This window comes from Oncorhynchus nerka, linkage group LG26 (genome assembly GCF_034236695.1).
Source record: "Oncorhynchus nerka isolate Pitt River linkage group LG26, Oner_Uvic_2.0, whole genome shotgun sequence".
NCBI lineage: Eukaryota > Metazoa > Chordata > Actinopteri > Salmoniformes > Salmonidae > Oncorhynchus > Oncorhynchus nerka.
Genome location: NC_088421.1, coordinates 25,038,637 through 25,065,346, shown reverse-complemented (window position 1 = coordinate 25,065,346; position 26,710 = coordinate 25,038,637). Strand labels below are relative to the sequence as shown.

The window sequence follows — 26,710 nt, the reverse complement described above, 5'->3', positions numbered from 1 at the left end:
AGCGCGCACGTGGCTGTCAGCAGTAGGAAATGCAGGCGATTTGTGCTAAATGTCTAACAGCAGCACAACCACACTGATTGTGAAGGACAGTTTGGGAGAAAGGAATACCATTTGGTCGTAAAATGATATACATCTGTAAGATTTAAACTCTCTGCAGTTATGCCAGAGAGTAACCCAAACAGACAGCTTGGTTAACAACACCCTTCTAACATCATTAGCCAGCAAGGTAGGCTAACTAGCTAGCTAGTTTTGGGGGACATTGCGCCTCCTAACCTGCTCAGCCGTTGTCTATTTATTTCACTTTTGTTGCCTGGACAGTCCAGCTCTCATTGTCGTGCTTTCATTGAACGGAGGAGCTTAGTGGACCGGAGCTGTGGGGGGCCCGCGGACAAACCCCCTGCCCTGGGCGTCCAGGCGGACGGAACACGTAGACACGCGGGCCGTGGGTAAGTTTACACGAGAGAGTTTATAGCGAGGGAAGCGGTTGGGCAAGGCCGTGGACCCTATGGTCAGGCAGGGCCCCGACGTCAGGGAGGGGAGTGGACCATTAGTTAACTAAAAAACTAAGATGCCTGTTAGGCAACAATATAATTTTCCTGTGGTTGAATCGGGAAGTTGTGTCGCTTTGAATGAGGCATCGAGAGGATATGAAAACACAATCGTTCGTTTTTAGGTATATATAGTAGCTAGGTAGTTAGCGTGTTGGCTGACGCGAGTTAGCAAACCAACCTGCTTAGATCACAGCGAAATATAAATATAATATTGTCCGTAATCTTGGTAGAAGAAATACGTTACTGCATCGGTGGTTGCTAGCGAAGGTAATTTTGTCTGACTGTTGTGCTTGTTAGTGCATGCACTTGATATTGTTTGTGGCCACACCTGAGTTGATCGTAAGGGCCAGGCAGTCTTGAATGAATGTATTCTACAATGTATTTGAATTGTAGACATGTCATTGTCAACATCCAGCTCTGTAGATTGTCCGTGGATTTTCAGTGTCCGATGACACTGGATAGATATTGGGCAGAAATGGAGAGGTGGGTTTGGGTATAGTAAATAACACAGGTCAAATCATCATATTGAACAACATTAAGCGAAACCTCAGATAGACATGCATAATTCTACCTATTACTGTATTGTTACTGTATTGTGGAGATGGTGCTTGTTGAAAATACCCCAATGGGCAATAATTCGAAAAATCCAAATCCATGTCCACTAACTAAATATCAAATAGAAGACATAGAGTAGGGGGTAGGTGTGTAATGAATGTCCAATGTCCTCTTTCAGATATAGGGAACTGTTTGTTACATTTTATCTGGTTTTCATTGTCTGTTATTAGAATCTTCCCCACTGTTCAAAACTGCAATTCCACCAATATAGTAGCCAATAAAACTTTGGGCATTAGCCTATCTCTCAAATAATGTCCATGATTTTGAAATATACAGCCAACTTCTTCATTTAACGTTGTGGCAGCAAGGACTTTTTTGTTGTTGTGAAAAACTTGTTTGACAAGTGTGGGGCAGGGACTGATGGCCTCAGTATTATTTATTTTCATCAGTCCAACGTCATTTACTCTAATACACTATGGAAATGTGGAGAGGTTGTTTCCATGTGATCATGATTAAGAGTTCTGTTAACTTTGGTTTCTCATGAAACCTTTCTGTCTTCTCTTTCCATCTGTCAAGGAGAAAATAAGGAGGCGCCATGGCCGAAATCTCCGCCCTAATCCCCTCACCTCCAGCTATAGGTGACACACATGCTGCCCCCTCCTTCCCCATACCCTCTACTGCCCCCTCTCCTCCCAGCAGCACCACCCCAGAGCCCCCTAAGGAGAACCCCATCCCCAAGTCCTCTCTGTACGGTGACAAAGCTTCTCTGACATTAACTGTACCAGGAGAGACGCTTCCTTCTCACCCTCCTTCTCCCAAGAGAGGGGGGAGAGGACCTCCACCGAGTCCCCCCAAACGCGTCTCATCAGCGTTAACTCCAGAGACTCCAGTGCCCCCACCTCTAATAACCCCAGAGAGACCTGCCGCCTTACCTGTAATAGCCCTAGGTACTCCTGCTATACCACCTGTAGATGTAGCATTGTGCCAGGGGAGGGAGTGAAGGAGACAGACATGGAGGCAGGTGCCAGCCCAATGTTGGCTGTAAAGCAGGAAATGAGTAACCCAGGGGGCAAGGAGCTGTTGAATGCCCCCTCAGAGGGCCCTACACAGGCCCACAGTAAGCAAGAGGTACAGGGGGTAACACAGCAGACTACCAGCCCCTCTTGTCTTAATCTCACCCCTAATCTCTACCCCAGTGTTCATGTCACTGTGAACACTAATCCTGCTACTGATTATGCTCAGCCTCAGTCTATGGTGGAATATCCCCCTCCTCCTGCCCCCACTTACACTCCCCCTCCTCCAGACTCCACCCAAACAGCAGCAGCTGCAGCCCCTGAAGCACAAAATCCTCAGCCACCAAAAGAAATCCAAAACCCTCACTCAAACCCTCAACCCCCTCCCAAACTGGACACCCCCAGCCTGTCTCCCATACCCGAGACCTCAAGCCAATCTCCCAGAATGGTAGAGCTACCCAACACCCCCTCCAGAGCAGGGCACCCAAGCCCTCCAGTGATCCAGGAACCTGTCTCCTTCTCCCTGCCCTACCCCAGAGCCCCAGCCCCAGACACCCTCAGCTACCTAGAGTCAGCCAGCATGATGTCAGGGACCCTGGAGTCTCTGTCTGGCCTGGGGGAGGATGGAAGCTCTATCGGGTCAGACTCAGAGATCAACGGCCTGGCTGTCAGACGCACTGACAAATATGGCTTCCTCGGCGGGACCCAGTACAGCGAGGGCAGGTGGGCATGGTAAAACAAAAACACACCCTCACTCTATGCACACACCCATGTAAAATACACATCTACTGTGTCTTCACTCTGACTGTAGATGGGCAATTACACTGGTTTGTTTTTTCTCTCTTAAAGAAAATTCTAATTGTCACATGCGCTGACTACAACAGGTGTAGTAGACCTTACCGTAAAATGCTTACTTACTAGTCCTTCATTAACCAACAGTGCAGAGTAAAAAATAAATTTAAAAAAGCGAAACATTTGCTAAATAAACTAAAGGAAAAATAGTAACACAATAAAATAACTATAATGAAGTTGTATACAAAGGGTACAGAGTCAATGTGCAGGGGTATGAGGTTATTGAGGTAATATGCACATGAAGGTAGGGGTAAAGTGACTATGCATAGATCTAAACAGAGAGTAGCAGAAGCATAATGTGAATGGGTATGTGTAGCGTCAATATGCATGTGTGTGTGTTGGAATGTCAGTGTAGTGAGTGTGTGGTTAGAGTCCTGTGAGTGTACAGAGTCTGTGCAAGAGAGTCAGTGCAAAAACGTATTAACAAAGGGGGGTCAATGCAAATACTCCAGGTGACCATTTGATTAACTGTTAAGCAGTTTTATGGCTTGGGGGTAGAAGCTGTTATGGAGCTTTTGGTCCCAGACTTGGTGCCGCTTGCCGTGCGGTAGCAGAGAGAACTCTGACTTGGGTGGCTGGAGTCTTTGACAATCAACCGTCTTTCCTGGCTTGGTCATCTTCTCTGAGTCACCCAGCTTGCCCTAAGTGATCTCTTCCCTCCCCACCCTTTCTGTCCAGTCTTCCCTATATCCACTCTAAACTTATCGGTCTGTCCTTCATCTCTCCTTTGTGTGACTCAGATAGATAGTGCTGAGAGCGCTTTTGTGACACAATTTGTACTGACTGTGCCTCGCCCAGCCACTCATTTCCCTCTCTTTCTGGAGAACGTATCTTGCCCCTCCCCCCGGACAGTCTCTCTAAGTGCACTTCCTCCTCTGTTTTATTGATTTAGTTTGGTATTGATTAAGCCTGTTCCCCTTCAGGGTCATTATCAAAGGGTGTCTGTGTGTGAGAGAGTAGTGTAGGACAGAAATATTGTAAATGAGCATATAATATGAAGTATAATATAAATCTGTAGATGAGTAATCCTTTGAAAGAATCTCAGGTCGCACAGCTTCCATTTAAAACAACTCTAGCTCCTGTTTGGAATCTACTGAATGAACATGACCCTGTGGCTGCATCCAATCTTAGGATATCCATATTTAGATAACAGTTTTTTTTTCTGGATTAAAAAATGTGCTTAAGTGGTGGGCATGGCAGGGGTCGTGACAAGGGGCATGGCAGGGGTCGTGACAGTGGGCATGGCAGGGGTCGTGACAAGGGGCATGGCAGGGGTCGTGACAAGGGGGGGCATGACAAGGGGCATGGCAGGGGTCGTGACAGTGGGCATGGCAGGGGTCGTGACAAGGGGCATGGCAGGGGTCGTGACAGTGGGCATGGCAGGGTCGTGACAAGGGGCATGGCAGGGGTCGTGACAGTGGGCATGGCAGGGGTTGTGACAAGGGGCATGGCAGGGGTCGTGACAGTGGGCATGGCAGGGGTCGTGACAAGGGGCATGGCAGGGGTCGTGACAGTGGGCATGGCAGGGGTTGTGACAAGGGGCATGGCAGGGGTCGTGACAGTGGGCATGGCAGGGGTCGTGACAAGGGGCACAGTCAGCCCATCAGTGGGGCTAGATTTTAGAGGCCCGCAATTTTTTATATTTTTAAGACACTTTCCTGCAATTCTCCAAACTTCTCCATGGCACTGAGATACATTTTTGCTGTTTTAAATCTACTTTCCTGCAATTCTTCATATTCTGCCATGAAACTGAGAGAAAATGTTGCTAATTTCCTGCATTTCTACATATTCTGCCTTGGAGCTGAGAACGTTGTTGCAGTTTTTTAAGGTGATTTACCTGCAATTCTATGCATTTTGCCATTTCTAATGCTGTGTTCTTTTGCTCAAACATAATAACACATTTAATACTGTTCAATTAATTGTTTTTGTAATTTTTGTAGCTTTTATTTTGCTGATGTTAGTTCTCAGAGATTCTATTATAATTTTTTAAAATATATGTTGGTCCATTATATTTTCTACGTACTTTGTAGCGGTATTGTTAGAGAGGGGTAAAGATTAGAGGTCGGCCGATTATGATTTTTCAATGCCGATACCGATTTATTGGAGGACCAAAAAAAGCAGATACCGATTAATCGGCCAAATTGTTTTACATATATTTATTTGTAATAATGACAATTACAACAATACTGAACTTAACTTAATATAATACATCAATAAAAATCAATTTAGCCTCAAATAAATAATGAAACGTTCAATTTGGTTGGAGAAAAAAGTAAAAATGCAATATGTGCCATGTAAAAAAGCTAACGTTTTAAGTTCCTTGCTCAGAACATGAGAACATATGGAAAGCTGGTGGATCCTCTTAACATGAGTCTTCAATTTTCCCAGGTAATACATTTTAGGTTGTAGTTATTATAGGACTATTTCTCTCTCTACCATTTGTATTTCATGTACCTTTGACTATTGGATGTTCTTATAGGCACTTTAGTATTGCAAGTGTAACAGTATAGCTTCAATCCCTCTCCTCGCCCCTACCTGGGCTTGAACCAGGAACACATCGACAAAATTTACCCACGAAGCATCGTTACCCATCGCTCCACAAAAGCCTCGGCCCTTGCTGAGTAAGGGGAACAACTACTTCAAGGTCTCAGAGCGAGTGACGTCACCGATTGAAACGCTATTAGCGCGCCCACCTCTAACTAGCTAGCCATTTCACATCGGTTACACCAGCATAGTCTCGGGAGTTGATAGGCTTGAAGTCATAAACCGCTCAATGCTTGAAATACAGCGAAGAGCTGCTGGCAAACGAACAAAAGTGCTGTTTGAATGAATGCTTACGAGCCTGCTGCTGCCTACCACCGCTCAGTCAGACTGCTCTATCAAATATCAAATCATAGACTTAATTATAACATAATAACACACAAATATGAGCCTTAGGTCATTAATATGGTCATATCCAGAAACTATAATTTCGAAAACAAAATGTTTATTCTTTGTGAAATACAGAACCGTTCCGTTAGATAAGATACAGGTGGCATCCGAAAGTCTAAATATTCCTGTTACGTTGTACAACCTTCAATGTTATGTCATAATTACGTAAGATTCTGGCAAATTAGCGAGCCAGGCGGCCCAAACTGTTACATATACCCTGACTCTGTGTGCCATGAACGTAAGAGAAGTGACACAATTTCACTAGTTTAATATTGCCTGCTAACCTGGATTTCTTTTAACTAAATATGCAGGTTTAGTAAAATATACTTCTGTGTATTGATTTTAAGAAAGGCATTGATGTTTATGGTTAGGTACATTCGTGCAGCGATTGTGCTTTTTTCGCAAATGCACTTTTGTTAAATCATCCCCCGTTTGGTGAAGTTGGCTGTCTTTGTTAGGAGTAAATAGTCTTCACACAGTTCGCAACGAGCCAGGCGGCCAAAACTGCTGCATATACATTTACATTACATTACATTTAAGACTTACAAATTGGTGCGTTCACCTTATGATATACCCTGACTCTGTTACACAGAATGCCAAGAGAAGTGACACAATTTCCCTAGTTAAAATAAGTTAATGTTAGCAGGCAATATTAACTAAATATGCAGGTTTAAAAATACTTGTGTATTGATTTTAAGAAAGGAGTTGATGTTTATGGTTAGGTACACATTGGTGCAACGACTGCTTTTTTCACGAATGCTCTTGTTAAATCACCCGTTTGGCAAAGTAGGCTGTGATTCAATGATAAATGAACAGGCACTGCATCGATTATATGCAACGCAGGACAAGCTAGATAAACTAGTAATATCATCAACTATGTGTAGTTAACTAGTGATTATGTTAAGATGGTTTTTTCTAAGATACGGTTAATGCTAGCTAGCACCTTACCATGGCTCCTTGCTGCACTCGCATAACAGGTAGTCAGCCTGCCACACAGTCTCCTCGTGGAGTGCAATGTAATTGGCCATGATCGGTGTCCAAAAATGCTGATTACCGATTGTTATGAAAACTTGAAATTGGCCCTAATTAATCGGCCATTCCGATTAATCGATCGACCTCTAGTAAAGATAAAGATTTTATTTCAGGCACCAGGCAGGTATTAACCCTGCTGAAAGGAAAAGAGTAGGATAGATAGAGTACCTCTACCAGACCCACACACATCAGCAGAAGACTGCCTAGAGTGTAGCCTGTTTGCCAGATAGCCAGTGGAGAGAAAAGATAAGACACCATATAAAACGCATGTCACAGCACAGGGGGAACCCAACCAATAATAATGGCAGAGCAATTTAAAGGCAACTTCATAGAAACAATTGACAAGAAAGAACCCAGTCATCAACATTAGATGATTTGCAATATAATCTGCATTACCTCAGAGGGGGGCGGTATGAATGGGTGTGTGGAGTGTGTGTTCATAGACAATACAAAGAAGGCCTTAAAATGTCCAAAAATCTTCTTGGCCAAATGTAAATAGTCCCACACAAACTCAATACAGTTCAAACTACAATAAACAATAACTAAAATGTCCAACGACACTGAACATCTCAAGGAGCATCTAGGATAAAAAGAGAGTCTGCTGCAGTAAAAAGCACAGGAGCGATAGAGGGAATATGAGAGGGCGGGGGACTTGCAGTTACACTGTCTGTATATCTGATACACCTGATGGTTTGTTTTTCAAAGCTTCGCAACAATGTAGTTACTACTCCATGCGAACAATGACAGGAGCGGTCCCAAAAGATTACAACCACGACCTAGAGCGGTAACACCGGTGATCGACTTAAACACTTTACAACTAAGCATGCTGAAAATGAACAATACTTCTGCCGAGTTGCACACACTGTCAAACTCACGCGCCAACCGAGAGCTCTTCACAGAGCCGGAAGAGCTATCGTTATTTCCTCCTTCCTGACTGCTGATGCGCTCTTAAAGTGGCAGGGCATGGTGAAGGCTCCGTGCAGGATTTTGCCAAAGCCTGTAGAAACAGAGAGGATGCAGGTTTTGGCAGGTTCAGATTTCTCCTACACTAAACCAGGAAAGTCCTCCTCCAAGAAGAGTTCCTGCAGGTGTTGTTTTTGCCTCTTCTGCAGTAGGGTAGCAGGGCTTTAGGTCAACAACATGCACCGTCCTGACATCTTCCCAAGTGTCCTCCAAACAGACCAAGTAGTTCACCGGCCTCAACTGCTGCACCACGCGGTATGGATCTTTCCATCTTGAAGCTAGCTTGGCAGTGGACTGTTTGGAAGCCTTTGACAGATGATAATTGATCCAGACATGAGACTCCAGACATGAGACTGGGGTGGGAAACACTCGTCTATGTTTGTCATAGTTTCTGACCTGTCGTTGTTTGGCTTTGATTCTGCTGGCCTCCACTCTGGCTAGCAAGGTGTGGTGCTGTTGGACTGCATCAAATGCTGGGCAGTCAGGTGAAACGTTGAAACTTTGCAAGACTCTGTCCATCTGACCTTTTAGTGGTCTTCCCAGGTGGAGTTCGCCGGGAGTGACCCCAGAAATCTACTGGACTGCGGATTTCAGTGCAAAGCGAAACTCTGAAAATACTGATCCCACCTTGGGTGCTGATCCCCCTTAAATGAAGTAATCATCTCCTTCAAGGTGCGGTTTACCCTCGGTCAGGTCGGTCTGAGAATGGTAGGTCGTGGTCAGCTTGCCAGCTACACCCCAGTAGGTACTGAGCTCTTTGTAGATTCCTGATGTGAGCCGCAGACCTCGGTCAGAGAGAATTTGGTCTGGAATCACGAATCTGGTTAAGACCCCTCTTCGCGGAATTAGAGCAATAGCGGATGGAGGGGAAACGACTCCAACCAGTGTGTGTGGTAGTCCACTACCACCAATAAAAATTAATTCCCGGTTCCCACGGCTGGGAGGAAAAAGTCCCATGAGATAAATTCCCAGCACTTCATTGGGATGGTTCACCATGTCTGCTCCAGTTTCCAGGCATGTCTACCAATGTCTGGTTTGTATTTCTGGCAGACTTCCCACTGCTGTACAAACCTCTTAGTATCAACCTGTAAACCTGGCCAGTAAGCCACCTCCTGTAATCTTCGTTAGGTCTTGTAAACTCCAAGATGCCACACATGGGGTTGGCATGATAAGCTTGGATCATTTGGTCAGTCAATGTCGAGGGGATGAAGACGTGGTAATGGGTGCTACGTGTTCCATCTCCTCTTGGAGTTTTTCGATACACTTTATCCTGAATTATGCTGAACATCTAATTGAAGCGACTCTTCAAGTCTTCTTCAGACAGACTCTTGTGGATCGCCATGATGGCAGCATCATTCTGCTGTGCTCTCCACACACTCTCATCATCCAGATGAAAGGAATAATCCAGACACTTAGCACCAGTGTAAGTGCTGCCCAATGGAGGACAAACATTGGCAGTCTCAGTAATCTGAGCTGGTTTAAATCGTTTACGTTGACAGTGGAAGTGTTTTTCCATCCTGAAAATATATTTATTATATATAAAAAATAATAATTAGGTGCCCTGCCCAAGGATTTCAATGGCAAAAAATCCCTGGAAAGCAATAAATACACTGTCTTACATGCCCAGTGTGGTTGACATGCATGTGTGTCTTGGTGTTGTTAACTCTTTCTCCATGTGTTACAGTGATAAGGACATCAGAGTTGATGTAGCACGGCAGAGAGAGCTGAAATGGCTGGACATGTTCAACAATTGGGACAAATGGGTCTCAAGACGCTTCCAAAAGGTACTTAGCTACATCTGTCTATGTATGGTATGAGATTGTATATCTATTACATACATTGTATGTGAGTATAACATAAGTGTATGTGTGTGTTCCAGGTGAAGTTGCGCTGTAGGAAGGGGATCCCCTCTTCTCTCAGGGCTAAAGCCTGGCAGCTGCTCTCCAACAGCAAGGAGCTCCTGGACTCCAACCCCGGCAAGTTTGAGGTACTGCCACTAACCCACACCCTTTCTGTCTTCATACTCACACTTCCACTATGAAAAACATGTCTATTGTGAAGCAGACACTCAAAAAAGACTAACTCTGCCTAAATACTCTTCACCAATTCAAATCCAAGGCCATCATTCCCACAGCCTCTATTTAGGGTCATTGTAGTCAAACTGTATTTAGGGTCATTGTAGTCAAACTGTATTTTAGGGTCATTGTAGTCAAACTATTTAGGGTCATTGTAGTCAAACTGTATTTTAGGGTCATTGTAGTCAAACTGTATTTAGGGTCATTGTAGTCAAAGAACGTATTTGAATACAGAAGTTCTTCAGTGACCTCTAGGTAGACAGACTAACTGGAACCAGAAGTTAATGCGATGGGGAGGAGTTGTGGCTCGTTCGACCAGTTAGATCTCCAGGGGTGTTTATTAGGGGGCGCAGAGACCTCCCCAGCTCTAAGCCTCTTATCCTGGGCAGTAATCCAGCCTGGCTGGGTCTACCTTCACAGACCTGGGGGTCTGGACAGATCATATCAGATAAACCCTTTTTCCTTCCCTTTCTCTGCTTTCACTCTGACACAGACATGCTTTGTTAAAGGCCTAGTTATACTCAGTCCTGTTCCATATTATGTTGCTCCAACTAGATATGTTGCTTTAAAGTTGCTCAATTAGAAATGATCTGAACATTTCTTTCTCAATCTATGTAGGAGTTGGAGAGGGAGCAGGGAGACCCTAAATGGTTGGACATTATAGAGAAGGACCTGCATAGACAGTTCCCCTTCCATGAGATGTTTGCTGCTCGCGGTGGACATGGGTAAATGACCATGCTTTACTGACGTATAATAGGATTTGTTCAGTCCATGTAGAGCACGCTGACATGTACAATAAAAATGTACTTTGAGTGCATGTGTGCTAACTGTCTGTTCTCTTCTGGTGTGGCTTCCAGGCAGCAGGATCTGTACAGGGTACTGAAAGCCTACACAGTGTACAGACCTGAAGAGGGATACTGCCAGGCCCAGGCCCCGGTGGCTGCTGTCCTGCTCATGCACATGCCTGCAGAGGTGAGGGTCTGCTGGGGGACACAGAGAGAGGGAGGGGGACTGTGGAGGAGACTGGGAATGGGAACAATGTTCTAGAATGATGAAGTAGTGGGATGGGGCTAGGTGTTTATAATGTGGTATAATGTGTATATTCCCAACTTGCAGCATGCCTTCTGGTGTCTGGTGCAGATCTGTGAGACGTACCTGCCTGGATATTATAGCGCTGGATTGGTGAGTGAACGAACACATACACTGTATCTTCTTCTCCGGTGTACACTGAGCCGACTCATCATTCTTTTAGGAAGCAATCCAGTTGGATGGAGAGATCTTCTTCTCTCTGCTACGTCGTGTCTGTCCCATGGCCTACCGTCACCTGAAGAAGTTTAAGATAGACCCCATTCTCTACATGACCGAGTGGTTCATGTGTGTCTTCTCACGCACCCTGCCGTGGTCCTGTGTGCTACGTGTGTGGGACATGTTCTTCTGTGAGGGTAAGACACACACACACAGTGCACATGATGCTGTGGCTAACTATTAGCTAACTGTGCTGTTTTCTAGGAGTGAAGATAGTGTTCCGTGTGGGCCTGGTGCTGCTCAAGCAGATGCTTGGCTCGGTGGATAAACTGCGGGAGGTCCAGGGCATGTACGAAACCATGGAGCGCCTCCGGAACATCCCACCTGAGTCTGTCAGAGAGGACCTATTGGTGCAGGAGGTGAGACTGTAAACAGTGTTTACACACACACACAGACATACACACACATACATGTGTTCTAAACATACTCTGACTCATTGACACGATTCAACTGACGTTTCACTGTCTGTGTGTCTAGATCTGGTTTGATGACTTCCTCTGTATGTCTCTGTCTGTGTGTAGGTGGTGTCCCTAGCGGTGACCGAGGCTCTGATCGAGAGGGAGTGCAGTATTCAGGTAAGGAAGTGGAGGGAGTCCAGGGGCGAACTGACCCACCAGCCTGTCCGACGGCTCCACGGGACACGGGACATCCACGAGCACAAGCGTCGGGCCTCCGCCATCAGCTCCGGGGGTAGCTTCTCCTTCCTGGGGTCCATCCCCCCTCCAGGGCCCCTCAGGGCCTCCTCCAGCCTGCTCTCCCTCCCCGGCTTCCGCAAGTCCAAAACCCCCTTCCTCTCTCAGAAGAAGGGCTCCTTCTCTGGGGCCTCTGGGATGGAGGCCATGCAGCGACAGAACCCCTCAGCGGCAGCTTCAAGCCCACCCAGAGGCCCCGCCCACAAACCACCCATGTCTAGTGGCTCTGTAGCTAGGGCGCCTGCCTCTCAGAGTCCTTTGGTTGGGTCTGGTCCAGGCCCCTCTTCTGGCACAGCCCAGACCTCAGCACAGAGCCAGCCTGGTGCATCAGCCCCAGTACACCATACACCACCAAACACCCTCTCCCCCAAAGTTACTTCTGAGCAGATCACACCCACCATCCCATCACCCACCGCTAACAACACACCTCTGCCCCCGTTCCCAGACGGAGGGAGAGGAGGAGGAGGCAGCAGCAGCTACAGGAGGAGAGGATGACAGGAAGAAGAGGAGCAGCAAGGAAGACAAGAAGAAAGAGAAGGAGGAGGAGAAGAGGAAAGAGAAGGAGAAGAAGAAGGACAAAGCAGACAAGGAGAGCCAGAAGAAGGAGAAGGAGCGGGCAGAGAAAGAGAAGAAAAAGGAGAAGGGGGGGAAGAAAAAGGACAGAGGGGGAGGCGAGGCAGAGGAGAAGAATGGAGCCACAGCACCAAGAGATTCTGCCTAGTTTATCCTGTTTTCCTTCAGAAAGAAAACAGGGAAGGAAAAAAAGAGGACATGGAAACAAAAGACCCCCAGAAGTGGAATGAGAGGAGAGAAAAGGAGAAGGCCTCCTGTATAGTGCATCTTGAGGACTACATATAGTCAGGAGACATCTGGATCATGGTTTTATTAGCACCCCAGGGGTCATGCCCCCCCATACCCCCCCCCATGCTTTCTTCATCAATGAGTTTGAATAATTAAGATGGGGCACCTTTTGCAACTGGAGAATTGTCTGTGTGGTTCACAATGGATCTCCCAAGATCACACACCTGTTTTCTCATTTAGTTTTTTATTTTATTTAGTTTTTATCAGACTAAAGCTGGTGGACAGACAAGCCTTTGGACATAGAGTAGGTGGGAGTTATAGATTGGGTCTAAATGGAACATCCTAAATCCATGTAGGACCCTTGAGTCGTTCCCCATAATGCCCTGTCGTGTTCAGTTTGTGGTCAGATGTCCAACCGGAATGCCTGCAGATAAAAGTAAACCATTGATAAATATCTCAAACCCAGAGGCACTGAGGACCGTGACCTATGGTATTTGGATGTCTGGGAGGACCTATTTATTGTAGTGTTAAGTGTTGTGTGAGTGTGTGCCTTAGTAGCGTAGTGAGCTGAGTTACCGTTCAATATTGCCACCCATTTTCTCTGCTCTTTCTCTCATGTCTTTGTCTTCCTCTTTATTGAGTTGCTTGTTTTCTCCCCCCTTTCTCTCATCTATTGATCTTTAGTCCTCTGACCAGTGCCAGAGGAATATAATCCCAACAGGTAAATGGAGAGATGTACACTGCGATAGGGAGAAATGAACATGACATTCTGAGCCTTGACAGACAGACATGCATGGATCAGGATGGCACCTCCCTAACAACACGGAGTGATTTCATTTTAGAATGCAATTATTTTTGTTTGTCTTTTCAAGTCTTTTGAGTATGTTTATAGTGGGAGATGATGATAGATACTGGTAGTTTAGCGAGGGAGGGTCCTTCTACATTCAATGACAACTCTGAATCTGCCCATCAGATCAAATGTCCATCTATTTTTTTTGCTTGTGGTAAATGAAATAATCTATATTTTATTTAGCCAAATGTTAATAAGGGTGAGGCTTTTAGTAAATTAACCCATTGGAATGTGATCTATTTAGAGTGATCTGAGAAACTTAAGTTGACCACTCCTGTTTGGTAGGTAGGTTGTTGAATCTCATCTGGATAGTTCATAGAGAATAATAGAGGCCTCTAGTGGCCAAAAGACTGTTTTAACAAGAGCAGGGCCATGAGGGCTTCCACCATTTGAATGTAGTCAACTGGGTGGGATGTCCAACTTCATTGACTGATCCCTACTGGTGACCCTGTTGGAGTTGTGCAACCAGGTCATCAGGGGGGATCAGCCAATTGGGAAGAAGAAAATTGACTCCTTTGAAATGGAGATTGCCTCAATGAAGCTGTCACAGATGCCATAATGGCACGGATACAATGATGAGGCCTCTTTCCATCTCTATGGGATAGTTTCACCTCTTACACCTGCGCCTTTAGGACCCATAGGAAGCCACTTTGTGCTGGGCGGGTCAGGTGTGCCAATGTAGCATTAACCTCTGAACTCTGACCTTCAAGCTCTGATGTATTTATGTACAAAGTTGGTTAATTTAATCAGATATTATATATGTATTATTCTTTATTTTGGATCTGACTGCTATTTTTCTATGCGAGTAAAGGACACCTGGTTAACTGGAAGGATGGCTGGCGATGTGAAGCCCAGTTTAAGGAGGATAATGTTAAGTATTGTTTTTTTTTTAGATACTGGTATGGCTGTTTTGATTTCATTATTGCACATTTGTCATCTTCTAAGATAACAAATCCTATTTATGTCATTTCATATGTCAAGTTTACTGTGGTAGCTATGGATAATGTTAGGTCCACAATTCTCCATTTACCTTATTACAGTATTAAACCTGACAGTGATTGAAGAACAGGGGAATGACCATCAACCAATCAACTAAGATTCACATGAGTATTTCAGATATGACATAATTTGAGTGAGCCGAAGGTCATAAAGTACTGTATGAGATACTGGGAGGCATTTAGTCAACTCTGCCATGGGTTGTAATTGAAGATCTGAAGTTGTCTGTCTTTGCTAGTATGTTGTAACCAACCACCATGATGATGTTTTAATAACTCCCTAACCCACTCACAGACAGTGTTATGTAACGTATCTATACTGTACATTAGATGGATAGTGTCGGTTTGTTACTGTAACACCATTCCTTGGTGGAAACCGTTGATTCTCAACACTGATTCTCTGTACTGTTTTTGTAGGAGAGGAGGGTCTTTAGTGTAATCGTAGCCAAAATGTCCTTTGTGTTCACTGTTTTTTTCCCCAACTCGTGTTATTTTTTGAAGCCTCTGCTTTCCCCTTCTTCCTCCACATTTTGCTTTGTCTTCTCAGAATCACTTGGATCAGAGTAGAGTCGGCGAAGATGACCTGAACATGTTTATGCAAACCTTACTGTTCACAAAGCATGTTGTCAAATAGCAGCACTGACGGCCAGCAATGCCACTGCTGAGATCAGTAGTGTTCATGGCAATAATTAGTTGGAGAACCCTGAGAATGGAGTTGCTACAGAACCAATCAGGATAGAGCAATATTTCTCCAAGCAGGCCCTGGCTTCATCCAATTGGGTAGGCTCCTTAAGGTCCTCAATTCTATGTTGAGTCATCAAGAGGTTGTGACAGTCATCCTGTCATTGCTCCCTATCAGAACCAATCAGGATAGAGCAATATTTCTGCTTTGGTCCTGAAATCCTTGAGCTTGATTGCTTTTAATCGGGAGCGTCCCACTGATTAGATTTTTTAAAGTTTGTTGCTTTTATGTTTTTCTATTTTGTCATTGCTTTCTCCCCAACTGTGTCTTTTTTGTTTTAAGTTTACATGGAACTGTTATTGGTGGAAAATAAAATCCTAGATAATGAAATGCATTCCTTACCTGCAGAAAATCTACACATGATGTATTTAATTAATGATAATGACAGTTGTGATGAATAATAAACCATAATATATTAAAGAACCCTGCTCTGCCTTGCATTCTCGTTTCATATTGATATAGCCCACATTCTCCCAATGAGCTGCATGAACATTTTATTCCATTCTGCTAAAACTTCATATTTCAGACAATCTATCGTCCAGCAGGGGGCAGTAACGGTGTATTTTTGCTGTCTTTACAAATGGGCCTAGTCTGCTGATAAGATTTTGGTGGTGTCTCAGAATTTGTATTTCTTCCCCCAATGCACACAGCACAGGAAATACACCCACACCAGCCCTGTTGTTTCTCAATCCCACTCTACCAGAACCACTCATGAACAGAGACACTAGTGTACAAAAGATAAGAGATTTTATTCACAGTTAGTCCCTTTTATTTGTTACAGAGGAGTTTCTGGTAGACTAAAGCTAGTCCAGGTGCAGAAAACAAAGGAGCTTATAGAAAACAAAGAGGTAGAAGTAAAGGAGGAAAGGGAGGAGGGAAAGGAGGGGAAGACGAGTGTTTTCTTTGGGTCCTTTCTCTTCTCTCGAGCAGCCTTTCACTTCTTGAGAAAAACGTAGCCGTCACTTTAAGGAGACCATGTTTTTCTCTAGCCTCATTCCTTCTTAGAATATCTCCTATTTTCCCACCTTATCTACAGGAGATAACATCTACAATATTTATAGATCGATATCCCTCTGTTTGGTTTATTTGCCCACCTGAGGGTTAAATTAAAGGGGGAGTGAAAGGACTTCCAGGTCTAACCTCTGAGCTGTTGCAGCCGAGGCAAAGACTGGTGCTCCATTTCACCTTGGGGTTTACACATCCATACCACAGCAGTGGAATACGACTTGCTGTGTGCATTTCTTCTAACAGAGAGACTGGGGAAACAACCAACGATAGATATGAGTAAGAGATGAAAAGGAGGAAGAGGGTTAAGGGAAGGGAAAGTGGATGAGAAAGAGATGGAGATGTTAAAAGATCATTTTTATTGAAAATAATCCCATATCCCCACGAACAAACAGACAACCCATGAGCACCCGCTCTCACACAAATTTCTTGAGTGGAGACGGGTCTTTTAGAGAATTTGTGTGAGTGAGAGACAGAGCACATGAGTACACATAAAGAGAAGGAAGGTATGAGAGAATAGAAGGAAGAAGAGAGGAGCAGGAAGGTAGAATGGCAAGGGAGGCTGTTTTCTTTTCTTCTGTCTGTTTCATTACTCCTCCTTCTCCTCTCCGTGTGTGATGACGTAGCAGATTTGCTTGTAGTCTACGTTGCCAGCCACATCTGGGGGGAAGGCAGCCCACAGGTTCTTCATCTGAGGGGAGGAGAAGGAGGGTCAGCCACTCGCCAAGTCAAGGGACAACGAGAGATCATGATGATATTCAAACTGAATGATTAGAAATGTATTCACCTCCTCTGCAGAGAACCTGTCGCACTGAGTGGTCAGGAGCTCCTGAAGGCTAGAGAGAGAGGGAGACAAAGTCAGAAACATTCATGAAGCTGTGGATTCTGTTATGGAGTGCACTCATTTACTACAACTGTAAAATAAGGAAGGAAATATTCTCACAAGTCCTTCTTGATGAAACCGGTAGCATCGGGGTCCAGGACCTTGAACGCACTAACGATGACATCCTCGGGATCAGCACCTGAGACACACAGAGCGTCAGGCAGGCATGTTACACTGGCAGCAAGACACATGCAATGTCCTCAGATATGGAAGTGTACTTAGAAAGCCACTAACACTTTGAAGCGATTATAACCTGGTTATAACAAGTTAGACAGTGAGCCTAACAGAGTCAAACCAAGGAATTAGGATATTGTGAAACATAAATAGAGCAAGCAAGTACAGTGAGTTATAGACCCACCCTTGAGCTTCTCTCCGAACATGGTGAGGAAGACGGTGAAGTTGATGGGGCCGCTGGCCTCCTTGACCATGGCTTCCAGCTCCTCATTCTTCACATTCAACTGGCCTACAGAGCAGGGAGGGAGTGGAGGTTAGCTAGCACCATTATCTATCTCTCTCTCTCACACACACACACATATACAGTACATATAGGACATTGTGGACATACTAAGGCACACTTTTAAGACAAATCAGACAAATCAGTCACATAATATGTCCTCAGAATCTTAAAAGGTCTTAAATGTAACCCTTGCTCACCCATTGAGGCCAGCACGTCCCTCAAGTCATCCTTGCACACTGTTTTCAATGATGAAAGCCTGAGAAGGAGGAAGTTAGAGGGATGAAGTCAGAATCAAAAGGTCTTAAATGAACACCAGTCACCAGAGTCTGCCAAGTTGTCATCCCCAGTGGGACATGGAGGAGGGGTGTTCAGTCCTGTGCGTAGTGGGACATGGAGGAGGGGTGTTCAGTCCTTGCTGGGGCATGAGGGTTCAGTCTCTGTTAGTGGGACAAGGAGGAGAAGGGGTTCAGTCCTGTGAAGTGGGGCATGGAGGAGGGAGGGGGGGGGGGTTCAGTCCTGTGTGAGTGGGACATGGAGAGAGGGGGTTCAGTCCTGCATAGTGGGACATGGAAGGGGGGTTCAGTCCAGTGGGAAATGGACCAGGGGGAGTCTGCCATAGTGGGACATGTCATCCCCAGTGGGACATGGAGGAGGGGGGTTCAGTCCTGTGCATAGTGGGACATGGAGGGGGTTCAGTCCTGTGTGTAGTGGGAAATGGAGGAGGGGGTTCAGTCCTGTAGTAGTGGGACATGGAGGAGGGGGTTCAGTCCTGGAGTGGGACATGGAGGAGGGGGTTCAGTCCTGTGTGTAGTGGGACATGGAGGAGGGGGGTTCAGTCCTGTGTGTAGTGGGACATGGAAGAGGGGGGGTTCAGTCCTGTGCGTAGTGGGACGTGGGTAGCATGTGCACTCCATACAACTTAGAGACACCTCTGTCAACGATGGTCATTTAAGTGCCAGGTGCTGCCTATTTATGGCACAATGCTATGTGACCCTTGTTAGGCGAGACCTAAAAAGAACAGAAGAAATTGAAATTCTTACAAGTTCATTTAGGGAGAGCTCATTAAGTTACACCTGTTAAATCCTTCTTCCACTGTCCCAGCCTGTCTCTGGACCTCATCTCTTACGTCTATGAAACCCAAGAGGACCCCCATGGTTGATCTTGAACTTAAAAAAGCAGCTGGTAATCCATCTTCCTGACTCACACACATGCACACACTCCCCCCATCCTTACAAAGTGTTAAGACTGTCCCAATGATGATGTCAGACATTCCCCAAGTGAAACTTAAGAAGTCTGTATCACATACAGCAGCAAGAATTCCCTCCATCAAGTCTGTGCCCATATTCCTTGACAACACTTTTGAAAACAAATACAATCATATACAATCTCCCACCTACTGCCAGATCCCTATTTCCTGACCTTATCCATCCTTCCATACACACAGTATCCTTCCACTTTCTACCCTCCGTCTTTCATCTACATACCGTTCACCTCTCCAACCTTCCTCTCCTCATAATCAGGTACACTAACCTGCCTTCCAAACTCTAGACCTTATCAGAAGCTCAAGAAGGTGCCACCCCCCACCCCTTCTGTTCACTCTCTCCCCACCTGTTCCCTCCACCCCAGTCCCCCTCACTGCCCTTCCCCTCTCCTCTGTGTGCACAGTGCCAGCCAGGGCCCAGTTGTCCTGCCATACTTAAAACATGCAGCCCTCAGCAGCAGAGGACTTAAGATGAGAGATTGAGTGACAGCTGAAGGCTCAGACGAGAGGGAGGCCTGGAGAGCTTCAAAAGGTTACAGAAACTTCAGAGAGCTTTTTTAAGTTGGGGGGGGGGCAGACAAAATAGCAACTGCACTGAGAATTTACCAATCAGAGGCCAGCCACCTACAATCTAATTTGGGTTCACTCCTTTAATGAAACAAGGAAAACAGTACACCATGATTGACTCATGATTATAACAGTATCAATTTAGCCACTGTGCCTGTCTGTTTCAGCGTAAGCAACTATTTCAGCCACTCTACAGCAGAATTAGGTTACAATGAAACTGACTGGTGGCCAGACTAGAGTCACTCACTCTCAGCCCAGATAGGGAGTTGAAAGGAAATCTGTCCCATTGACATTTTAAGGTGTAAAAGTGATGAGGTGTTGCATAGTGTGTTAAGAAATCCTCACCTCCTTGTACTCCTGGATCTGGCTCTGCTCAAACATGGAGAACACGTTGGAGGAACCGCCCTCTGCTGCTGCTCCCCTCCTCTTGGCCTTCTTGGGTGCCTGAAGGACAAACACATCAACTGCTTAACAATGGGACCTTCTAGGTCTGTTCATCCTGCAGCTGTAGCCCTCAGGAGGCCAATTAGTGACCTTTGACTTCAGTGTCAAGCTGTTCCTGGTCAGCGACAGGTGAAAGGATGTCCTTGTGTGTAGGTCCAGTACACTGTTTCGTACGCCATCTAGCGTTACAGTCTTTGATCTGACTATCAGTGTGATGTGGGGTGAATATGTAAATGTAGTTTACTACCTAGCTCTTGAAATGTTCTCAGAACAGTTCAGGTACAATCTTTCTCTGGCTCAGGACAGAGGACAGTGTTTTTGAATGTGGATGTATTAAAACATTAATTTTCCTCAGGTAGCTAACCTTTTACAGCATGTTTTATATAAATGTTGTTAATAAAGTGTTAACACAATGTTTAGATCCTGTGAATGATATTGCATATCCAGGAACAGCTTTACACAAAATGTCTAAAAATGTCACCACCCAAAAATGTCCAAAGTACAGTTGAGTTTTAAAAAGTTCCAAAATATATTTTTCAATCTAGCAAAAAAGCTTAAAATAGAAAAACAAGAAAATCTGGGAATGCTGTGTTATTCCTGGAGGTTCCCATCGACAGCACACAGAGTAGTGGACAGGTAAGCAGTCAGAAAGTGAGGACCGGTGTTACTCACCATCTCGAGACGGTATGTATGGAGGTTTGGATGGTCAACAAGAGAAGAGACTGATGTGAAGCCGCATTAAACCCCTATCCTCGGGGGCTTATATACCTCTGTAGACCGCGCTAACTTTAGCCACAGCCTCAAGTTTGGATTTGTAGAGGCAGAGAGAGAGAGAGAGGGAGGGAGGGATGATTTTGAAGCAAAAGTTAAGCGACAGGCAGAATGAGGGACAAGCTATCACCTTACAGGAGATCAGAAATAGACCCAGGAGTCTTGGAATGAAGGGAACCCGATACAACAGGGACCAGGCCATACGTTTAGTGTCCCACGTGGACTAATATGGACATTCAGGACGTAAAAGGCTTGATGGACTGCTGGCTGGCTGGACACATCTTGATACCGTCCCACCCCTCCATAGTCTCCATCACCATCACCCTTCAGTGTGGCACATCAACCTATCATTGACTTTAGTTTTTACATTACAATATTAAAGGCTAAAATAAACACATTTTGTGCTCTTAGTGACTTGAAATATACATTTTTATGCATGTGCATGCATGGGTAGATATATTTCTCTGTCTACACTTTCTATATTCATATGTCCAGCGATGTCCACAGGCAATTGAAACGGCCTTCTCACATTTTGCATGGCACTGCACTGTCCAGCATGCATGTGTAATGTCATTACATAAAATACTGTCACTGCATCAATATTTGGAATATTTTGGGAACACTCTGGTACAGTGTTTGTGTATATTAGACCGTGTTAATTGGTGTCGGTAGTGAGGTCTCCCATAATCCCTCTAGAGTCTAAGGGCCCGAGCCTGGGTTTCTATTAGGCTAACATATGGAGTTGTAAGATGGTTATACCAAGGACCATTCGGCTGTTTGATTTTGAATTTAAGGACCTCTAGTGGTATATATCTGAGTTAATAGGAAAAGGCCAAATTCAATGTTTCATAAAATAATAATAATAAAACAAATCATATTTATATATATATATATACACAGTGCATTCGAAAAGTATTCAAACCCCTTGACAGCTTTATTCTAAAATGGATTACATACATGTTTTCCCCTCGTCAATCTACACACAATACCCCATAATGACAAAGAGAATGAAAAAAATTGTTGTTGAAATTTTAGCAAATGTATTAAACTTTTTGTTTAATAAGTTTAATAAATGTTCAGACCCTTTGCTATGAGACTCAAAATGGAGCTCAGGTGCATCCTGTTTCCATTGATCATCCTTGAGTTGTTTCTACAACTTGATTGGAGTCCACCTGTGGTAAATTCAATTGATTGGACATGATTTGGAAAGCCACACACCTGTCTATATAAGTTCCCACAGTGGAAAGTGCATGTCAGAGCAAAAACCAAGCCATGAGGTTGAAGGAACCGTCCGTAGAGCTCAGAGACAGGACTGAGTCGAGGCACTGCAAATTCTGCAGCATTGAAGGTCCCCAAGAACACAGTGGCCTCCTTTATTCTTAAATGGAGAAGTTTGGAACCACCAAGACTCTTTCTAGAGCTGGCTGCCCTGCCAATGAGCAATCGGGGGAGAAGGGCCTTGGTCAGGGAGATGACCAAGAACCCAATGGTCCCTCTGACAGAGCTCCAGAATTCCTCTGTGGAGATGGGAGAACTTTCCAGAAGGACAACTATCTCTGCAGCACTCCACCAATCAGGCCTTTATGGTAGAGTGGCCAGACGGAAGACACTCCTCAGTAAAAGGCACATGACAACCCGCTTGGAGTTTGCCACAAGGCACCTAAAGACATTCAGACCATGAGAAACAAGATTCTCTGGTCTGATGAAACCAAGATTGAACTCTTTGGCCTGAATGCCAAGCGTCACGTCTGGAGGAAACCTGGCACCATCCCTACGGTGAAGCATGGTGGTGGTAGCATCATGCTGTGGGGATATTTTTCAGTAGCAGGGACTGGGAGACTAGTCAGGATTTGAAGGAAAGATGAATGAAGAAAAATCGAGATCCTTGAGGAAAACCTGCTCCAGAGCGCTCAGGACCTCAGACTGGGGCAAAGGTTCACCTTCCAACAGAACAACGACCCTAGGCACACAGCCAAGACTACGCAGGAGTGGCTTTGGGTCAAGTCTCTGAATTTCCTTGAGTGGCCCAGCCAGAACCCAATCAAACATCTCTGGAGAGACCTGAAAATGGCTGTGCAGCGACGCTCCCCATCCATCCTGACAGAGCTTTAGAGGATCTGCAGTGAAGAATGGGGAAACTCCAAATACAGGTGTGCCAAGCTTGTTGGGTCATACCCAAGAAGACTCGAAGCTGTAATCGCTGCCAAAGGTGCTTCAACAAAGTGCTAAGTAGGGGTCAGAATACTTTATGTAAATGTTATATTTCAGTTTTTTATTTGGAATAAATTTGAAAACATTTCTAAGAATCTGTTTTTGCTTTTTCATTATGGGGTATTGTGTGTAGATTGAGGATATAGTAAAAAAAAAAAACATTTTAGAGTAAGGCTGTAATGTAACAGAATGTGAAAAAGTCAAGGGGTCTGAATACTTTCCAAATGCACTGTATATAGAGTACCAGTCAGAAGTTTGGACACACCCACTCATTCCAGTGTTATTCTTTATTTTTTACTATATTCTACATTGTAGAATAATAGTGAAGACAACACTATGAAATAACACATGAAATCATGTAGTAACCAAAAAAAGTGTTAAACAAATCAAAATATATTTTATGTTTGTGATTCTTCAAAGTAGCCACCCTTTGCCTTGATGACACTTTTGCACTCTCTAGGCATTTTATATATTATTATGTAGAAAATAAAGGAAAAACCCTTGAATGAGTAGGCGTGTCCAAACTTTTGACCAGTTACAGTATGTGTATATATTTCACAGTTGGTTGGTGGCACCTTCATTTGGGGGGGACTGGCTTGTGGTAATGGCTGGAGCGGATTAAATGGAATAGTATCAAACGCATGGTTTCCATGTGTTTGATGCCCTTCCATTCATGCCGTTCCAGCCATTATTATGAGCCATCCACCCCTCCGCAGCCTCCTGTGTAATGTGTGTGTATATATACAGTATTTTATTATTTGATGGAACATTGAATTTGGCCTTTTGCTATTAGCCCATAGAAACGCATTGAATGATATGATATACATGGCAAAAAATGAAGTATGTTTTAAAAGTGTCTGTTCTATATATCTGAGAGATGCAAGAAAGCTCAGGAAATTAATTTTAAATGAGTCTTGTAATTTCCTGAGCTTTCTTGTATCGAATGGAAGGGCATCAAACACAAGTAAAACTAAATGCATGCTTTCCAACCGATCGCTGCCTGCACCTGCCCGCCCGTCCAGCATCACTACTCTGGACAGCTCTGACTTAAATACGTGGACAACTACAAATACCTAGGTGTCTGGTTAGACTAAACTCTCCTTCCAGACCCACATCAAACATCTCCAATCCAAAGTTAAATCTAGAATTGGCTTCCTATTTCGCAACAAAGCATCCTTCACTCATGCTGCCAAACATACCCTCGTAAAACTGACCATCCTACCGATCCTCGACTTCGGCGATGTCATTTACAAAATAGCCTCCAATACCCTACTCAATAAATTGGATGCAGTCTATCACAGTGCCATCCTTTTTGTCACCAAAGCACCATATACTACCCACCACTGCGACCTGTATGCTCTCGTTGGCTGGCCCTCGCTTCATACTCGTCGCCAAACCCACTGTCTCCAGGTCATCTACAAGACCCTGCTAGGTAAAGTCCCCCCTTATCTCAGCTCGCTGGTCACCATAGCATCTCCCACCTGTAGCACGCGCTCCAGCAGGTATATTTCTCTGGTCACCGCCAAAACCAATTCCTCCTTTGGCCGCCTCTCCTTCCAGTTCTCTGCTGCCATTAACCCTATTCCAACTAAACTACTGAAAGAGCTGCTTCCTGTGCTTGGCCCTCCTATGTTGAACATAATAAACGGCTCTCTATCCACTGGATGTGTACCAAACTCACTAAAAGTGGCAGTAATAAAGCCTCTCTTGAAAAAGCCAAACCTTGACCCAGAAAATATAAAAAACTATCGGCCAATATCGAATCTTCCATTCCTCTCAAAAATTTTAGAGAAGGCTGTTGCGCAGCAACTCACTGCCTTCCTGAAGACAAACAATGTATACGAAATGCTTCAGTCTGGTTTTAGACCCCATCATAGCACTGAGACGGCACTTGTGAAGGTGGTAAATGACATTTTAATGGCATCGGACCGAGGCTCTGCATCTGTCCTCATGCTCCTAGACCTTAGTGCTGCTTTTGATACCATCGATCACCACATTCTTTTGGAGAGATTGGAAACCCAAATTGGTCTACACGGACATGTTCTGGCCTGGTTTAGATCTTATCTGTCGGAAAGATATCAGTTTGTCTCTGTGAATGGTTTGTCCTCTGACAAATCAACTGTACATTTCGGTGTTCCTCAAGGTTCCGTTTTAGGACCACTATTGTTTTCACTATACATTTTACCTCTTGGGGATGTTATTCGAAAACACAATGTAAACGTTCACTGCTATGCGGATGACACACAGCTGTACATTTCAATGAAACATGGTGAAGCCCCAAAATTGCCCTCGCTAGAAGCATGTGTTTCAGACATAAGGAAGTGGATGGCTGCAAACTTTCTACTATTAAACTCGGACAAAACAGAGATGCTTGTTCTAGGTCCCAAGAAACAAAGAGATCTTCTGTTGAATCTGACAATTAATCTTAATGGTTGTACAGTCGTCTCAAATAAAACTGTGAAGGACCTCGGCGTTACTCTGGACCCTGATCTCTCTTTTGAAGAACATATCAAGACCATTTCGAGGACAGCTTTTTTCCATCTACGTAACATTGCAAAAATCAGAAACTTTCTGTCCAAAAATGATGCAGAAAAATTAATCCATGCTTTTGTCACTTCTAGGTTAGACTACTGCAATGCTCTATTTTCCGGCTACCCGGATAAAGCATTAAATAAACTTCAGTTAGTGCTAAATACGGCTGCTAGAATCCTGACTAGAACCAAAAAATTTGATCATATTACTCCAGTGCTAGCCTCTCTACACTGGCTTCCTGTCAAAGCAAGGGCTGATTTCAAGGTTTTACTGCTAACCTACAAAGCATTACATGGGCTTGCTCCTACCTATCTCTCTGATTTGGTCCTGCCGTACATACCTACACGTACGCTACGGTCACAAGACGCAGGCCTCCTAATTGTCCCTAGAATTTCTAAGCAAACAGCTGGAGGCAGGGCTTTCTCCTATAGAGCTCCATTTTTATGGAACGGTCTGCCTACCCATGTCAGAGACGCAAACTCGGTCTCAACCTTTAAGTCTTTACTGAAGACTCATCTCTTCAGTGGGTCATATGATTGAGTGTAGTCTGGCCCAGGAGTGGGAAGGTGAACGGAAAGGCTCTGGAGCAACGAACCGCCCTTGCTGTCTCTGCCTGGCCGGTTCCCCTCTTTCCACTGGGATTCTCTGCCTCTAACCCTATTACAGGGGCTGAGTCACTGGCTTACTGGGGCTCTCTCATGCCGTCCCTGGAGGGGGTGCGTCACCTGAGTGGGTTGATTCACTGTTGTGGTCATCCTGTCTGGGTTGGCACCCCCCTTGGGTTGTGCCGTGGCGGAGATCTTTGTGGGCTATACTCAGCCTTGTCTCAGGATGGTAAGTTGGTGGTTGAAGATATCCCTCTAGTGGTGTGGGGGCTGTGCTTTGGCAAAGTGGGTGGGGATATATCCTTCCTGTTTGGCCCTGTCCGGGGGTGTCCTCAGATGGGGCCACAGTGTCTCCTGACCCCTCCTGTCTCAGCCTCCAGTATTTATGCTGCAGTAGTTTATGTGTCGGGGGGCTGGGGTCAGTTTGTTATATCTGGAGTACTTCTCCTGTCCTATTCGGTGTCCTGTGTGAATCTAAGTGTGTGTTCTCTAATTCTCTCCTTCTCTCTTTCTTTCTCTCTCTCGGAGGACCTGAGCCCTAGGACCATGCCCCAGGACTACCTGACATGATGACTCCTTGCTGTCCCCAGTCCACCTGGCCATGCTGCTGTTCCAGT

General features: G+C 44.9%; 1 protein-coding gene and 1 pseudogene across 1 annotated transcript; one reads left to right on the top strand and one right to left on the bottom strand.

The window, feature by feature from the left end:
- LOC115110764 (TBC1 domain family member 10B-like) lies at positions 1–12,873 on the top strand (annotated as a pseudogene).
- A 3,833-nt stretch (positions 12,874–16,706) lies between these two features.
- Positions 16,707–20,735, bottom strand: mylpfa (myosin light chain, phosphorylatable, fast skeletal muscle a). Its single transcript, XM_065010293.1, has 7 exons — positions 20,647–20,735; positions 19,880–19,974; positions 17,900–17,979; positions 17,604–17,708; positions 17,306–17,384; positions 17,150–17,198; positions 16,707–17,053 (listed from the first exon to the last, which is right to left on the bottom strand). The coding sequence occupies exons 1-7, from the start codon at positions 20,647–20,649 to the stop codon at positions 16,952–16,954; spliced, it is 513 nt and encodes a 170-aa protein (XP_064866365.1). The 5' UTR covers positions 20,650–20,735; the 3' UTR covers positions 16,707–16,951.
- Between the last annotated feature and the right edge of the window lie 5,975 nt (positions 20,736–26,710).